This window comes from Mixophyes fleayi, chromosome 8 (genome assembly GCF_038048845.1).
Source record: "Mixophyes fleayi isolate aMixFle1 chromosome 8, aMixFle1.hap1, whole genome shotgun sequence".
NCBI lineage: Eukaryota > Metazoa > Chordata > Amphibia > Anura > Limnodynastidae > Mixophyes > Mixophyes fleayi.
The window spans coordinates 111285047-111298776 of record NC_134409.1 but is presented as its reverse complement, the minus strand read 5'-3'; the positions used below and the strand labels follow the sequence as shown (position 1 = coordinate 111298776).

Here is a 13730-nt window from a genome sequence, read left to right as displayed (position 1 = left end):
AATAGTAATTGTTTGCTTAGTTTTTATGATTATGCTCAATCTTGTTGAGTAAGCTTGCAGGTGGATGTGGTACTCACACCTTGTTAATAAAGGTGTAAGAAATCCCTGTCCACATTGCAACATTTGTTGTGATGCAGTTGAGTGACTGGATTACAGTAGGACTCCAGGATTGGATCATGTGATACATCCTACTCTGCTACGGCCTCTTCAGCTTGTTCTGTCATGTTGATGTTAATCCTTAAGATGCATCTCAATAAATGTGATGTGAGTGGCTGGAGTACAGTCCTAATGCAGTGCAATATTATTAATATTTATTTGTTTATGATTGCAGTTTGTATGTGTAGAGAGTTTGGTGACCGCAGTTGTGGACATGTATCCAAAGACTTTCCGCAGAGGTTACCGGAGAGAGTTATTGATCTTAGCACTTTCAATTGTATCTTTCCTCCTTGGGCTCATCATGCTAACTGAGGTAAGGTTCATTTATATATAAGTTAGTGGAAACATAAATGTGAATTGTATTATTATTTTTGTGGTGTTATTTATAAAGAGATGTGATTTTTTTTTTAAAGCAAAACAACTTAAAATACTAATATAGAACAAAGAGATAAGCAAAATAAATTGGAATAGTTCTGAATTCATAGGATTCTGGTTGGTTTGGGAGTCTTAAGTCATCTTATGAAATAAGAGACATAATATTATCTTATAGAACCTTAATAAATAAGTAGGACCATTAAAATATACAGGTTTAATTTCTAGCAAATTCTATGAAAAATATCAAAAATGACATTAAATTGATTAGATTTAACTCAGAAATCAGTTTCTTATCTTATTAGTTAAACGCTCATGCTATATAAATATTATTTGTCTTAATAATTTAGGGGATCGTTATATCTATTGAAAATTATTAGATAGAATTAATAAACACATGAAAATTCTGCAGCAATGCAATTCGTCTTGCTCTTCAACTTTACTATAGTTCCAGAAACCAATTCTCCTCCAAATGTTAATCTTAAATCTTAAAGTGACAGGTTAGAAAGCCTGTACTTCAACTGTGATGTTTGCTATTAAAAGATCTTCTCCTGAAGATGACTTTACCACCAGCATGCCAGACTTTGATGGCTGTGCTTGGCCAATTTGTACATATTCTGTGCACAAAGAACAGAGGGGAACATGAGGAACATTTTAGACAAGAGTAAAATCAATTAAAGGGAAAGGAAATATCGGACAGGGTCAGAAGTTTGTGAAATCTTTTCTATTATCTTACTGCCACATGCTATTGCCACCAACACACCAGCCTTGGGAGGGTGTTTGACCATTTGTGTGTATTCTGTAAGTAAAGCAGAGAGGACACATGAGAGAACAAAATTAAACATTTGATTATTTTGTCTTCACCTTAGAGAATGTCATATTAAAAAGGAACAGCGAAGTTTGTTTTCTCATTTGTTTGTGCAGTCTGAAATGATTTTATAGTTTAAATATATTTCTAACTTTCTCTTTTATACTCTTATTTTTACCTTTATGCACATATTTGTATTTTTGTTTGTGTTTTAGGGCGGAATGTACGTCTTTCAACTTTTTGACTCGTATGCAGCTAGTGGAATGTGTCTTCTTTTTGTCGCAGTGTTTGAATGTATCTGCATAGGTTGGGTTTACGGTAAGTGTTTATAGTGTATATATAAAATTATATTGCATTTGTTTATCTTTTTTTAACTCATAATTATTTTATATAAACAAATTTAGGGTCTTGTTTATAAAAAGAAGTTAAAATAAATCATTACATTGTAAATGTATTCACTGTCATTTTAGCAATGAAATAACTTATTATTTCACCTAATAATCAAAGTTCAAAACGATGATTAGCGTTGTCGAAATTATTCTGATAAACATGTATAGTGGCAATCAATAATGGGAATGTAAATGAAAGACATAAATTATACATATTAAGGTTATCTAGAAAAACAGGACCTCCACTATAAAAATCAATAAATTAGAAAAATAAAAAAATAAACAAGCTCTAGTCAGTTGGACTTATTATTTTATTTTTAAAACCCCTAACAGACTGTTCTATTACAGGTAAAGGCCTCCTCCTAGAGATACTGAAAAGAATTTGGGCTCTTTACTATGGTTGACAAGGGGTCCATATATACCACCTTAAATATAAAATAGACACATAAATATATATATATATATATATATATATATATATATATATATATATATATATATATGTATATATATATATATATATATATATATATATATATATATATATAAATTTCTTGATCCAAAAAGGTTTTTTTCTTTGTCTTAGTCCATGGAGAGGAAAGGAAAAAAACAAAGCTAAATCCCTGAAATATATGAGAGTGATATTAATGGTATTTAAAAAAAAAAACATCTAGTATTATAGCTAATAGTTTTGATGATTTGGGCCTTTGATTTAAATATTTATTTCTGTTTGTAGGAAGTAATCGGTTCTACGACAATATTGAAGATATGATTGGACACCGTCCGTTTGTTTTAATTAAATGGTGCTGGATGTTTTTTACTCCTGGAATTTGCGCAGTAAGTTTAATTTTCAAAAATTAAACTATACAATATCCTACACAAATAAAAAGAAACAAGCGTTGTGTTTGAGTTAATCCTCCTATCTAAGTAACACTTTTAAAACAAGCATTCATCACCATCATCATCATTTATTTAGTTATATAGCACCACTAATTCCACAGTGCTTTACAGAGAACACACCGACATTAGTCCCTGCCCCAATAGAGCTTACAGTCTAAATTCCCTAACACACACACAAGCAGTCTAGGGTCAACAATTTGATAGCAGCCAATTAACCTACTAGTATGTTTTTCGATTGTGGGAGGAAACCGGAGCACCCGGAGGAAACCCGCGCAAACACGGGGAGAACATACAAACTTCACACAGATAAGGCTATGGTCGTGAATCGAACTCATGACCCCAGTGCTGTGAGGCAGAAGTGCTAACCACTAAGCGTTGCAACACAACTGGGCTTGGCCTGTTTCTTAAGTACATAAAATTGGTAAGCACATCCAGGAATGTCAAAAGGTTAAATTGTTATCAAATGCAGATACTCTTACAGTAGTTGTTAAATTTTAGCTATGGAAATTCAGAGCTAAGGAAAACACATTACTCATGAGATGTCTTCCTGAAACATGTGCTATTGTAACATATTGTGCATTTACCTTTTATTGCAGAGCATCTTCATATTTTTCTTGGTCAAGTACAAGCCTCTAAAATACAATAATGTATATACGTACCCACCATGGGGTTATGGTATAGGGTGGATGATGGCTCTGTCATCCATGGTTTGTATTCCTTTGTGGATAATAATAAAGCTGTGGAAGACTGAAGGAACCTTATCGGAGGTAATAATAATAGAATGAAGTATAAATGTATCAATATGTATTGACTGATTTTCAATATGTGGTGCATTAAGGTTGTGGAAAGCACACAAGAAATGGAAAGTTTAGAGTTTGTCTACTTTAGAAGATCTTTGTTTTTAATGGAATCATCAAATAATTATGAATTTTAAAACATTGATGAAAAAAACGTAACACATTTCCTTCTGTTTCAGAAATCTTGGACTATTGTTTCACAGATTTTGTATTTACTGAGATATAAAAGTTCAGAAATTACCTATTCTCCTACTAAGGGGACTATACAATCCCTCTTTTTCACAGGAGAAATGGCTCTCCCATGGAAAAACAAGCAGTTTTCTCTTTCCCCCTTTTCAGTTGACTGACTTTCATTTTCGGATTGGAGAAAAATAGGTTTTCCGTATGTAAAGCCTCTGCCCGTTGAAAAGCAATGGTTGCACATAAGAAGCCCTATTCAATTCTTGATGCTTTCAATACTCTCTCTCGTTGCTAGGCTAATTCTTTTCTCCAGAATCTGCTCACTATTTGAAGCTGGTAAGAAGATACTAAAGCAGTGGGATTCCAGCTCAAATGTGCTATAATTCCCAGAGGACAACTTGGGGTGATGTACACTAAAACAAAGAGATCACAAATACAGGGGCCCCAGCCATAGTTCGCACCAGCCCCAGGCTAGTCAGTGCAAGGCATGTATATCTATGAGGAGGACTGGTACAATTAGCATCCCTTCCCAGAGCTTACTAGCCATTTGTTAAGAAGCGCTGAAGCTGTTTTTTTCTTTCAAACTATAATAAAACAACAACTTCTGCATTGGCATTACCAATGCTTCAGTTTCTACAGTTTAATTACCACTGCCATAAGTAAAATAATTGCAGAGCACTTTCTGACTCAAAGTCAGAATAAAAGTAATAATTGTATCCTTTATAATATACTACTGAAACTGTATTGGGAGGCAATTCTCTATACCCAAAGATGCCTGGAAAGTAGTCTTGTGGAGAAAGCCTGCAGCTCCTTAAAAGGTGATGACTACGCATTTAAGATGCTGCGTAGGACATATGTTACACCAATTAAATTATACCATACAAATGAGAACAACATTAGTAACAATGTTTTCAGGCACTTGGTTACATTTTCCACATCATAAGGCTATACATACTTGTAAATTTTATATTGACTGGATTAAATAAGTTCTACCAAAAAGTATATCAAATAATAATGATAAGAAGAAAGATATGATCAATAACAGCACTGTCCTCTTACACATATATATCAATACTGGATAATGACAAACTTAGTATCTATATATAAAGGTTCTTATTCACACGACATGTGATATAAAGCGTCCCAATATTGAAAATAGATCTTCGATTGTTCTAAACGCCAATCTCAAAATGATGTAGTTCACAATAACAATAATTTTCTAGATGTGTTGAAGGATGTTTGTTGATCTCTCCAATAAATATTGGAACATCAAATCATGTATCCTCCAAAAGAAAGAGAACAATAATAGCGTAGCATGTCAAAATACTTTATAGTACACCCTGTGTCAAAAACACATCCACACTAAAGGTGCCAGATAGGGTGAGCTATCTCTAAGTTCCCAAAGTAATGAATCCCAAGGTACAGACAAACTCAAATAGAAATCAAGGTAAAAATAAATGAGAGGTCTCCTTCACCTGTAATTTGGAGCCTCTCTTGTACATGCACTTACACAACTTTCAGTCAAGTCAAGCCGTTCTATGACTGTTAGTATAACAGCTTTTTCAAGGAGTCCTTCTAGGTTCTTTTCATAACATACTCCAAAATATCCCCATGTTTCATTTGCACCAAACACAGGAGGATAAAAGGATCAGAAGAGATCACATAGTGCTTTATCCTTTAATATAATGTACCTTAAAACACTTTTTTTCATAAAAAAATCACAATAAAATTCAATCCATCTTATAAAATATGCAGCACATATAATAATGACTGCCAATTGTGCATACAAGAGTCCTGAGCTTAAACAGTGTGTAACATGCAAAAAACGCCGCTCTCCTTTTGCACTTGCTTGAACTTGTGCAGGGGCTCCTATATGTAACTTGCTTCACTCCTTTTAACACCAACGCGTTTCGATCTGTCTGAATCTGGTCTTTGTCAAGGCTTATTTCTTAAAAATGCTGCTGATAGAATATTTATACTCACACTTCCATTTAAAATCGGGCGGTGTTACCACACACATCCGTTGGGGATTCATGCCTCGATTTCAAAGCGAGGCTTGGTTTTCTATATATACTCCCATTGGCTGGGATCTCTTTAAATAGAGGCTTGTAACTGTAAATATACTTCTGTATATACAGAGAAAATATACTTTCTTTACTGTAATAATCTGATTCGATCTATTATAAATTGACTAATTCATCCGTATTGTATCTATTCATTTTTAATATTGAATAATGACTAATGCAGTAAACATAAAAATACAGTCTGTGCCTCCCTCTGAAGATTCCTTACAAGTTTCATATTAAAATACATATTAAAACTTAATGCAATTAATTAATGTAAAACATTTCCAAAACATAAAAACTTCCAATAAATACATCCGGTTTCTTAATATCATAATTCATAAAGCTATAGTGGATTTATAAATTCTCTGATACCATTCCTACTGCAGGCAATTATATGAAATATTTCAGAATCACTAATAAAGATTGGAATTCAAATGGATGCCCAACTACTTCTGATAAACCATCATATGTCAAATTTCTCTGAAAGGTAATGTTACTCTAAAAACCACTCTAACTCCAATTCTAAATTTAGGCCATCCGGTACTAACGTGTGTAATCTATAAATCCATTTCATCTCGGTTTGAGCTCATTAAGATGAAATATCCCTTTTTCTCCAAATAGGCTTTATATCCTGGATACCTCAAAAGTTTTTTTTAGTCCCAGTTCCAAGCAATGATGTATTTTTTTTAACGAAAATTTGAAAAATCTTATTATGGAAAGCATTGAAATTGTTTTGATAAACAATTTTTTTGTATCAATGGACAGCTCTATATACAGGATGTTGGCTAAGATATGGGCACATGGTTCACCTCTAGTTGCAAATCTATTTCTATGTATGGAATGGCCATGAAAATAGGGCGAACCTAGTGTCCTGGCATAGATATATAGATGACATCCTTTTTATATGGAAGGGATCTAGAGAGTATTTTGAAGTATTTTGTAAATATTTGAATAAGAATCTCTACAACATTATTTTTACTTTTGATATGAGTAAAATTCAGGTCAATTTTTTGGATCTCACTATTTATATAGACAAGGGCCTTCTATGTACCAAAAACTATTGCAAACCAACTGATTGAAATTCTTATATTCAGGCGAACAGTGAACATCACTTGAACTGTCTTATGGGTATATCTTATGGGCAGTTCAGAAGATTAAAACAAAACTGTTCTGACCATAATATGTGTGAGATTCAAGTGAAAGAAATGAAGAACCAATTTTTACAGAAAGGGTGCAAAAAGGAAGAGATAGAGGAAGCAGATAGAAAAGTTGCCACTTTAGATAGAAATAGTATTTTAGAAAATAAACATCAAAAAAACATCAGGATGATAAATAATGATAATATATATAAATGGGCATTTTTCTCTCAATATATTTCCAACCATAAGAAAATGAAAACCATAATTAAAAAATATAGGTATATCCTCCTAAAAAATACAATTCTTAAAGAAGTACTTCCCCAAACTTTCCTTTGTCTATCTAGAAGCACAGCCTCTAAAGAACAAACTGGTTAAAAGTGCTCTTCCAACATCTTGCAATGAGGGTCGTATCAAAACTAAAGGTCTCTTTAAAAGCGGAATATACAATACATGAAAAGCATGTAAAAAAGATCAAAGTAAATATACCAACTTTCAAGTCAGAAATCAAGATAATAAAACTCATGATTTTATCACGTCACACCAAGAATGTGGTGTATCTAATTAAATGTACATGTGGTCTCTTTTATGTGGGACGAACATCAAGACCTTTAAGTTGAGGCTTTCAGAGCATATAAGAAACATTAAAAAGGGAATGAAAAGTAATTCCATTCCAGCTCATTTTAAAAAAAATACATCATTGCTTGGAACTGGGAATAAAAAAAATTTGGGGGTATCCAGCATATAAAGCCTAATTGGAGAAAAAGGGATATTTCATCTCGATGAACTCAAACCGAGTTGAAATGGATTTGTAGATTACACACGTTAGTACCGGATGGCCTAAATTTAGAATTCGAGTTAGAGTGGTTTTTAGAGTAACATTACCTTTTAGAGAAATTTGACAAATGATGGTTTATCAGAAGTAGTTGGGCATCCATTTGAATTCCAATCTTTATTAGTGATTCTGAATTTTTTTATATAAATGTTTGCATTAGGAATGGTATCAATAAATGTATAAATCTATTATAACTTGATAAATTATGATATTAAGAAACTGAATGTATTTATTGGAAGCTTTTATGTTTTGGAAATGTTTTATATTAATTAATTGCATTAAGTTTTAATATGTATTTTAATACAAAACTTGTAAGGAATCTTCAGAGGGAGGCGCAGTCTGTATATTAATGTTTACCGCATTAGTCCTTATTCATTATTAAAAATTAATAAATACAATGCCGATGAATTAGTCGATTTACAATAGATCGAATCAGATTATTACAATAAAGAAAGTATATTTTCTCAGTATATACTGAAGTATATTTACAGTTCCAAACCTCTGTTTGAAGAATTCCCAGCCAATGCGACTATATATAGAAAACCAAGTCTCGTTCTGAAATTGAGGCTTGGATCCCCAACGGACATGTGTGGTAACACCGCCCCATTTTAATTTGGAAGTGTGAGTATAAATATTCTATCAGCAGAATTTCTAAGAAATATGCCTTGAGAAAGACCAGATTCAGACAGATTGAAACGCGTTGCTAATAAATCGAGTGAAGCAAGTTACATATAGGAGCCCCTGTACCAGTTCTAGCAAGTGCCAAAGGAGAGCGGCATTTTTTGCATGCTACACACTGTTTAACCTCAGGACTCTGGTAGGTGCAGTTGCCAGTCATTATCATATGTGCTGCATATTTTATAAGATGGATTGAATTGTATTGTGGGTTTTTTTTTTTTTTTAAAGTTTTTTTTAAGATATATTATATTTAATGATAAAGCAGTATGTGGTCTTTTCTCTTCCTTTTATCCTCCTGTGTTTGACGCAAATGAAATATGGGGATATATCGGAGTATGTTATTAAAAGAACCTAGCAGGTGCTTTTTTGAAAAAGCTGTCATACTAACAGTCATAGAAAGGCTTGGCTTGATTGAAAGTTGTGTAATTACATTTACAAGAGAGGTTTCAAATGTCAGGTGAAGGAGACCTCTCATTTATTTTTACCTTGACTCCTATTTGAGTTTGTCTGTACTTTGAAATTCATTACTTAGGGTGAGCCATCTCTAAGTTTCTATCTGGCACCTTTAGCGTGGAGGTGTTTTTGACACAGTGTGTACTATAAAATATTTGGACATACTACACTATTATTGTTCTCCTTCCTTTGGAGGATACATGATTTGATGTTCCAGTATTTATTGGGGAGATCAACAAACATTCTTTAACACATCTGGAGAATTACTGTGATTGTGAACTACATTTTTGGAGTCATAAATTGTGAGATTGTCGTTTAGAACAATTCAAGATCTATTTTCAATATTGGTACACTTTATATCATATGTCAAATGAATAAGAACCTTTATATATAGATGCTAAGTTTGTCATTATTCAGTATTGATATATATGTGTAAGAGGACAGTGTAGTTATTGACCATATCTTTATTATTATTATTATTATTATTTGTTATAATTTAGGGAGAAGTAGATGAGCACCCATAATGCAAGTTCATTGGCTGCAAACATTCAGTGTGCAGTTAACCACTATATCTTACTATTTTTTTGAAGTAAAGAAGTTGCCCACTTTTGTCACTCCAGCTTAGAATAATGTTCCCCCAAAGAACTACCCCTCTTACCGGACACTGAAACCTGCTATAACCTTCAAATGTCCCCATTCATGCTAAAAGCTGTCCATAGGTCTTCAATACGATTCTATCAAAGAGCTATGGATGGATTGAATACTCCAACGCTGTGAGCCATTGGGCAATCAAGCTCTTTGCTTCAGGCAATGGTGGAATCCCAGAGGATCCCCTGTTTTTGCTGGGGTTGAACTCAACTATAAATTCTAGGATAACTTCAGTTATTGTAATATTTTAACGGTTCTCTCCATGCCTTGCCTTCAGACATGCTTACATTTAAATGTGATCAGTTGTAGCATCCTAGAAAAGATAGTAATCAAGAACACTGTTAGGTTGGGAAAAGGTTCTGTCAAACCCTGGCCTTTCTACTTATGGTATTCTTTAACCTGACGTGGCTGGAGAATTTGTGAGCAAGTCAGAAAGTAGGATTGGACAAGTCATTGGGAACACAATATTTCTACCAGTTGTGGTAATGGGAACTGATGGCTTGACTTCTATAACTAGTGATTTGTATACATTTTTGTACTATTATGTTTTTATCTATATTCATAAAATGAAGAACATGTATTTTTTTGATTGTTATTTTGAATATTGATGTACACTTTAGCAATCAAAGGTAGCTATCACACATTTCTTGTAGTTGTGAAGTTAGAAAGTAGTTTAGTTTATTTTTTTCTCTTTTACTTTTAACGACTTACTTTTTTATGTATGTTTTGCCAAACATAAGCTTTCAACATTTACTCTAATTTTTTTCCTTGCACAAAAACACAGCTTATTGCTATTTGCACAACTGTCCCTTGTATTCTGTTAGTAAATAATTTCCATTTTATGTCCAGAAAAAGATTGGAAGTATAAGCATTTTTATTTAAAAAAAATGCTTCTAATTTATCTGTAAAATTTGCATTTCTTTATTTTCATACAACTAACCTTAAGATCATATTATATTTGTTGTAGAAAGTGAAACGTTTGATATTACCCAGCCCGGACTTGAAAATGAGGGGGAAGCTTGCAGACGCTGCCTGTACGAATGCCGTCAACGACTGTGACCCGAAGCTGAAAGATGATGGTAACATATCGGCCATTACAGAGAAAGAGACACACTTCTAAGGGGATATTTTACTTTACAGTTGTTGCTTTGTAAAATAAGAATATGAAAAAAATATTATTTCACTGAATTAATAGAAGCTGACCTGTTTCGCACAGATTTTAACATGTTTAATTTCAAAGTGCACATTGTATACTGTTAAAAAGTGTTTTTTTTATTATTATATAAGTGTCTGATTACAAAACAGTATTGTATGGTCTTTTAGTGCCAAGTTTATGTACTATTGTGATACTGGTCAATGTTTTATAGAGCTATAGACACATGTATAGCGTGTTGTAAAATTTTTATACTTGGATTTTATGAAGCATGGTGTTTATATAGGATTTCCTTGTAATCTAATGCACACATCTTTGATCATTCCAACTTATAATGTATGCTCAATAACACACTTGTTTTCATGTAATACTAGATCTATGCCCACTTCCCTTTTATTTATTTAACTTTTAAATCACATTGTTTGTCCCATAGCATTATCTTTCTGTATTTTGGTCAAAGGGAGAAAAAACAATAGATCCTAATGTCTGTTTGAGCTGTATGTGACTATGTACTAACTTAACAGGCTCTCCCATTTGTGTGAATTGACTTAATTAGAATGGGCTCTACAGCAGAACACATAACAGTCAGCAACGATAAAGTACACCTAAACAACTTAAATTCACTCTCCTCAATCAATGCCTCCTATATTTGTCCACGGATCTCTGGCATCCAACGATGATTTGGATTGGTGGGAATTGATCATAAGACTCATATAAAATAAAATCTTCCTTAGGCTTGAGCTTGGGAGACGCATTAGGTACCGTGCTAACAGGGATGAATATATCAGTAACAGCAAATGTCTCTGTATAGTACTCCCGTGGTTCTACTACATGCAAAAGTGACAAATTGATTAAAGGGGGTTTATTTAAAAAAATTATTACTTTTAGTTGGAATTGTACCTTAACATAAAGCATATTGCTCAAACAGCTAAAGATGACACTGAACATGTGACAATAATTTAGTTCTCTCATGACTAGATGTAATGCTAAAGCTTAGTTGCTATTGTGAGTTTGAGTGCGCACGGGGAATTAATTACCTAACGTTTAAGAATGAAACTCAACAGTATTCTGCCAAAGCTGCAGCGACTTTATTACAAAACCTATTTCTGTCTATCTTAACACCCTATATTTATGCAATATAATAGCATATGCAGCAATTAACTCATACAAGACAATAGTAAATTCATTTTTGTTAAAAAGCATTTTTTGTGTACTAGGTAATTATTATAATATTGCTTTTTTAATTTGCACAGGATTGTCATAGGCAAAATAATCATTCTGGATAGATACGGATAGATTATTACAGTAATGTTTGCATTTAGATTTAGCAACAAACTAAACTCAGACTTTTTCTTACTTCATTTTGTTATGTGCAGCAAAGTAATGCAATTTTTTTATGCTTAATATTTGGACATGCAACAGAAGGCTAACTACAGTAAGGATGTGCTAATGTAATTGTGGCACAATCAGAGGAGGAAGCACCAGCAGAAATGCCTTTTAGGAGGCCTGTCAGTTACAAGCACTTGATTCCTGGTGCAAGATCATCATTAGCACCACTGACTTTACTACTGTTTAAAAATAAATAAATTATTTATTTTAAAAATGATGTGGCCCCCGGACACAAAAAGTAATCCCAACACCAGCTCTCATAGCCTAGAATGGTAAAGGCAGTTTTGGAGGGCAAACAGTGTGGGGTACCCCTGAAAAAGCAGTTACCAGCAGTAGACTATGATAGGCTGGGCTGTAACACTATAATAGTGAAAAAACAGCCCCATGCTGAATGACGTTCAAAGATAGAATGATCAGCATTTTGTACAATGGCACTGCTGGTCTAGCAAGCCCTGGTAAATATAAATTGCTTGGGTATACTGACACTAGTAGAATTGCAAGTGCTAACATATCCATGGCTGCCAGAGCATGCTGACACATCTGGAACTACAAGCGCCAGCATGCCTTGGCATTTATGACCCACTGGGACCTGTAGCGGGCCAGGAACTAAATCAGATAAATAAAAGCACACACACAAAATGATAACATATTTTATTTAACCCCACACCCTCTTTCACCCATGTATCAGTCACCTAAATCCAAGCTGGATCCTCTTCAGTCAAGGACCAGCGATTCGAATGACAACCCTCCCGAATTGTTATTAACTAACCAAACAGAGCAGCTTTACTCTGATTGGTGAGAGCATGAGAATACCGCTCTGTTTGGTTAGGCGCTTCTAAATCCCAGGTGGGAGTACATTGATACAATGTACTCCATTCATAAAATTCACTGATACAATGTACTTTATTTGAATTTAACTTCTTTTTGTATTCAACATTAAAACCCCGGTCCTCTTCTTGCAACAGACGTACTTACATAGCTCAGCATACACACATAATTGCATCTGTTTTTGGACGCCTATTATATCAATGTTTTTTATGGAAAATGCATCCAACTATACATGAGGCTCTAACCATTTCCTTACACGTTGTTTAAAGTCATATCAATGACTGCAAATAACAAGCAGCGATGTTTTGTCTCAGATCTACCTAGAACTAGAGTATGTATTAAAATATGTTTTACAATTGGAGCAGTTTCGTCAAAAAACACCAGCTGAAGATCTACAATGTTAGAAAACAGTTTGTTATTCTGGTATTTAGCTCTTGTTAACAACAAGATGCAAATCAAAAAGTAAAATTAGTTATTTTATTACATTAATAATATCAGCTAACATTTATTCCTATAAAGACAATACTAATAGAATATTACATAGCATTAAGTGTACTAAAAATATCTACAGCAATATGATTCTATTTCAGACTTCTATATCAAAGTGTGATTGGTGTTTGCCATCATGACATACAAATGTTTAAAGCAGACCTATTACCTACGTGATAAGTTCTTCATCATTTTACACAGGTTATACTAAGCTTATACAGCGACAGAACGTGCGCTCGGTACCCTAACAACATACAGAGCTCTGGACAACAATGCTGCAATTAGCATGCTGCAAGGGCTGTTTAGCATACTAGCCGGGTCAATTAGCATGTTAAATAGAATGATTAACATGCAAATCGGCAAAGCTAGGGATCCTTTCCTGTGCAAAAAATGTGGGGTGGTGTTGTTTTTTGGGGTGGGTTTAACATGGCTTTTCAGCCCTTCTTAACAAAA

At 33.6% G+C, this 13730-nt stretch overlaps 1 protein-coding gene across 1 annotated transcript in view; it reads left to right on the top strand.

The window, feature by feature from the left end:
* Nucleotides 1-11773, top strand: part of SLC6A11 (solute carrier family 6 member 11) — a 155304-nt gene extending 143531 nt beyond the window's left edge. Inside the window, exons 11-15 of the mRNA XM_075183181.1 lie at nucleotides 332-469; nucleotides 1552-1654; nucleotides 2462-2562; nucleotides 3222-3392; nucleotides 10386-11773. Of these exons, the coding sequence (XP_075039282.1) occupies nucleotides 332-469; nucleotides 1552-1654; nucleotides 2462-2562; nucleotides 3222-3392; nucleotides 10386-10538 (666 nt within the window). The 3' untranslated portion in view covers nucleotides 10539-11773. The remainder of the gene's footprint in view (nucleotides 1-331; nucleotides 470-1551; nucleotides 1655-2461; nucleotides 2563-3221; nucleotides 3393-10385) is intronic.
* The last annotated feature ends 1957 nt before the right edge of the window (nucleotides 11774-13730 follow it).